Consider the following 1331-nt stretch of genomic DNA (forward strand, 5'->3'; position numbering starts at 1 on the left):
CTACATAGTGTGACACATACGCTCTGTTGCTTTCACTTCTGCTTCCATTACATAGTGTGACACATACGCTCTGTTGCTTTTACGCGGTGCACCGTGCGTGTTCTGCAGCTACTGCAGGGTGACTCATCACAACTCTCACAAGGCATGTGACTAATTACAACAATAAAGAATTTCACATAACGGCTGCAACTTCTCCCACTTGTGCAATGCATTTGTAAAGGTAGCTTCTACTATTATATTGCCGGCTGCAGTGTTTGTGGCTTAAACATCCGTAGTACACCATTCAATCGAATACATGGACAAACCAGCGATATCAATGAAAATTGTACTGGGTTGGGGAGTGAGCTGACAGTTAGTATCCAGCCAGTAGCCCTCTACTTCTCACACCAACTTCCTGCTCATCACCCATGACCACGTACCTTTACGAGGATATTCTTTGATTTCACGTCTCTGTGAGCGATCGCGACTTTACCCTGGGTGCCAAACACCGCCGTGTGAAGATGGAGCAGGCCGTTGGCAGCCGAGATGAGGAAGTAGAGAGCAGTCTGTATGTCCAGGGTGTAGTTGTTGAGATAGTCGTACAGGGAGCCATACTCGCAGTAGTGCGTGATTAGCCACAGCTGTGTGCAGCCATTCTTACTGGTCATATCCGAGCCTGCGGGTTATCACACAAGTACTGTCAGTTCCCGAAATCAGATTCGCATCCGAGTATTATCACAGCTATTGCCCAGGACCCGGTTCCACAGTCGTGGATTAACTTTAACCCTGAGTTAAGGCTAACTCTGAGTTAAACTCACTAACTCTGAGTTAGTAAACTCCGAGTTAAATTTGGGTTTCATAAACATGGATTAAATCCTGAGTTAAGTAACTCAGAGTTAGTATCCGATAATTCCACGTAGTTAGAACAGACGAACATGATAGGCGCATGATAGACGCATAGACGATAGACGCATGATAGACGCACGAACATGGTAAAAGGTGTCATGAAAAAACGTTATAATGAAAACCGGCAGCGATAAATAAATGAGGGAAAATATTTTGCCAATGCGGGGATTGAACCCTTGACGTTCGCGTCATTAGCACGACGCTTTAACAGCTGCGGCTATTGCGAAATTGCTAAAAATCGTACATTTTCCCGTATTATCACAGTACGGATGCAGGGATCAGTGTTTGTACGCCATCAATGGCCGACCAATGTACAACAAACGTAAACAAACACCGTATGTTCCAGCGCCCGCGGGGGATAGGACATGAGGCAGTACTAGATAAACTAATTAGCTCTAGTACTAGTATCCTAGAGCTAAACTAACCTCGTAGAGGTCTCGTAATAG

At 45.2% G+C, this 1331-nt stretch overlaps 1 protein-coding gene across 1 annotated transcript in view; it reads right to left on the bottom strand.

The window, feature by feature from the left end:
- LOC106809167 (activin receptor type-1-like) overlaps positions 1-1331 on the bottom strand; it is a 15507-nt gene that overhangs the window by 7772 nt on the left and 6404 nt on the right. The window contains exons 8-9 of the mRNA XM_014812152.1: positions 420-655; positions 21-108 (exon numbers count right to left, since the gene is read on the bottom strand). Coding sequence (XP_014667638.1) covers positions 21-108; positions 420-655 — 324 coding nt within the window. The remainder of the gene's footprint in view (positions 1-20; positions 109-419; positions 656-1331) is intronic.

Source organism: Priapulus caudatus, unplaced genomic scaffold (assembly GCF_000485595.1).
Source record: "Priapulus caudatus unplaced genomic scaffold, Priapulus_caudatus-5.0.1 Scaffold333, whole genome shotgun sequence".
NCBI lineage: Eukaryota > Metazoa > Priapulida > Priapulimorpha > Priapulimorphida > Priapulidae > Priapulus > Priapulus caudatus.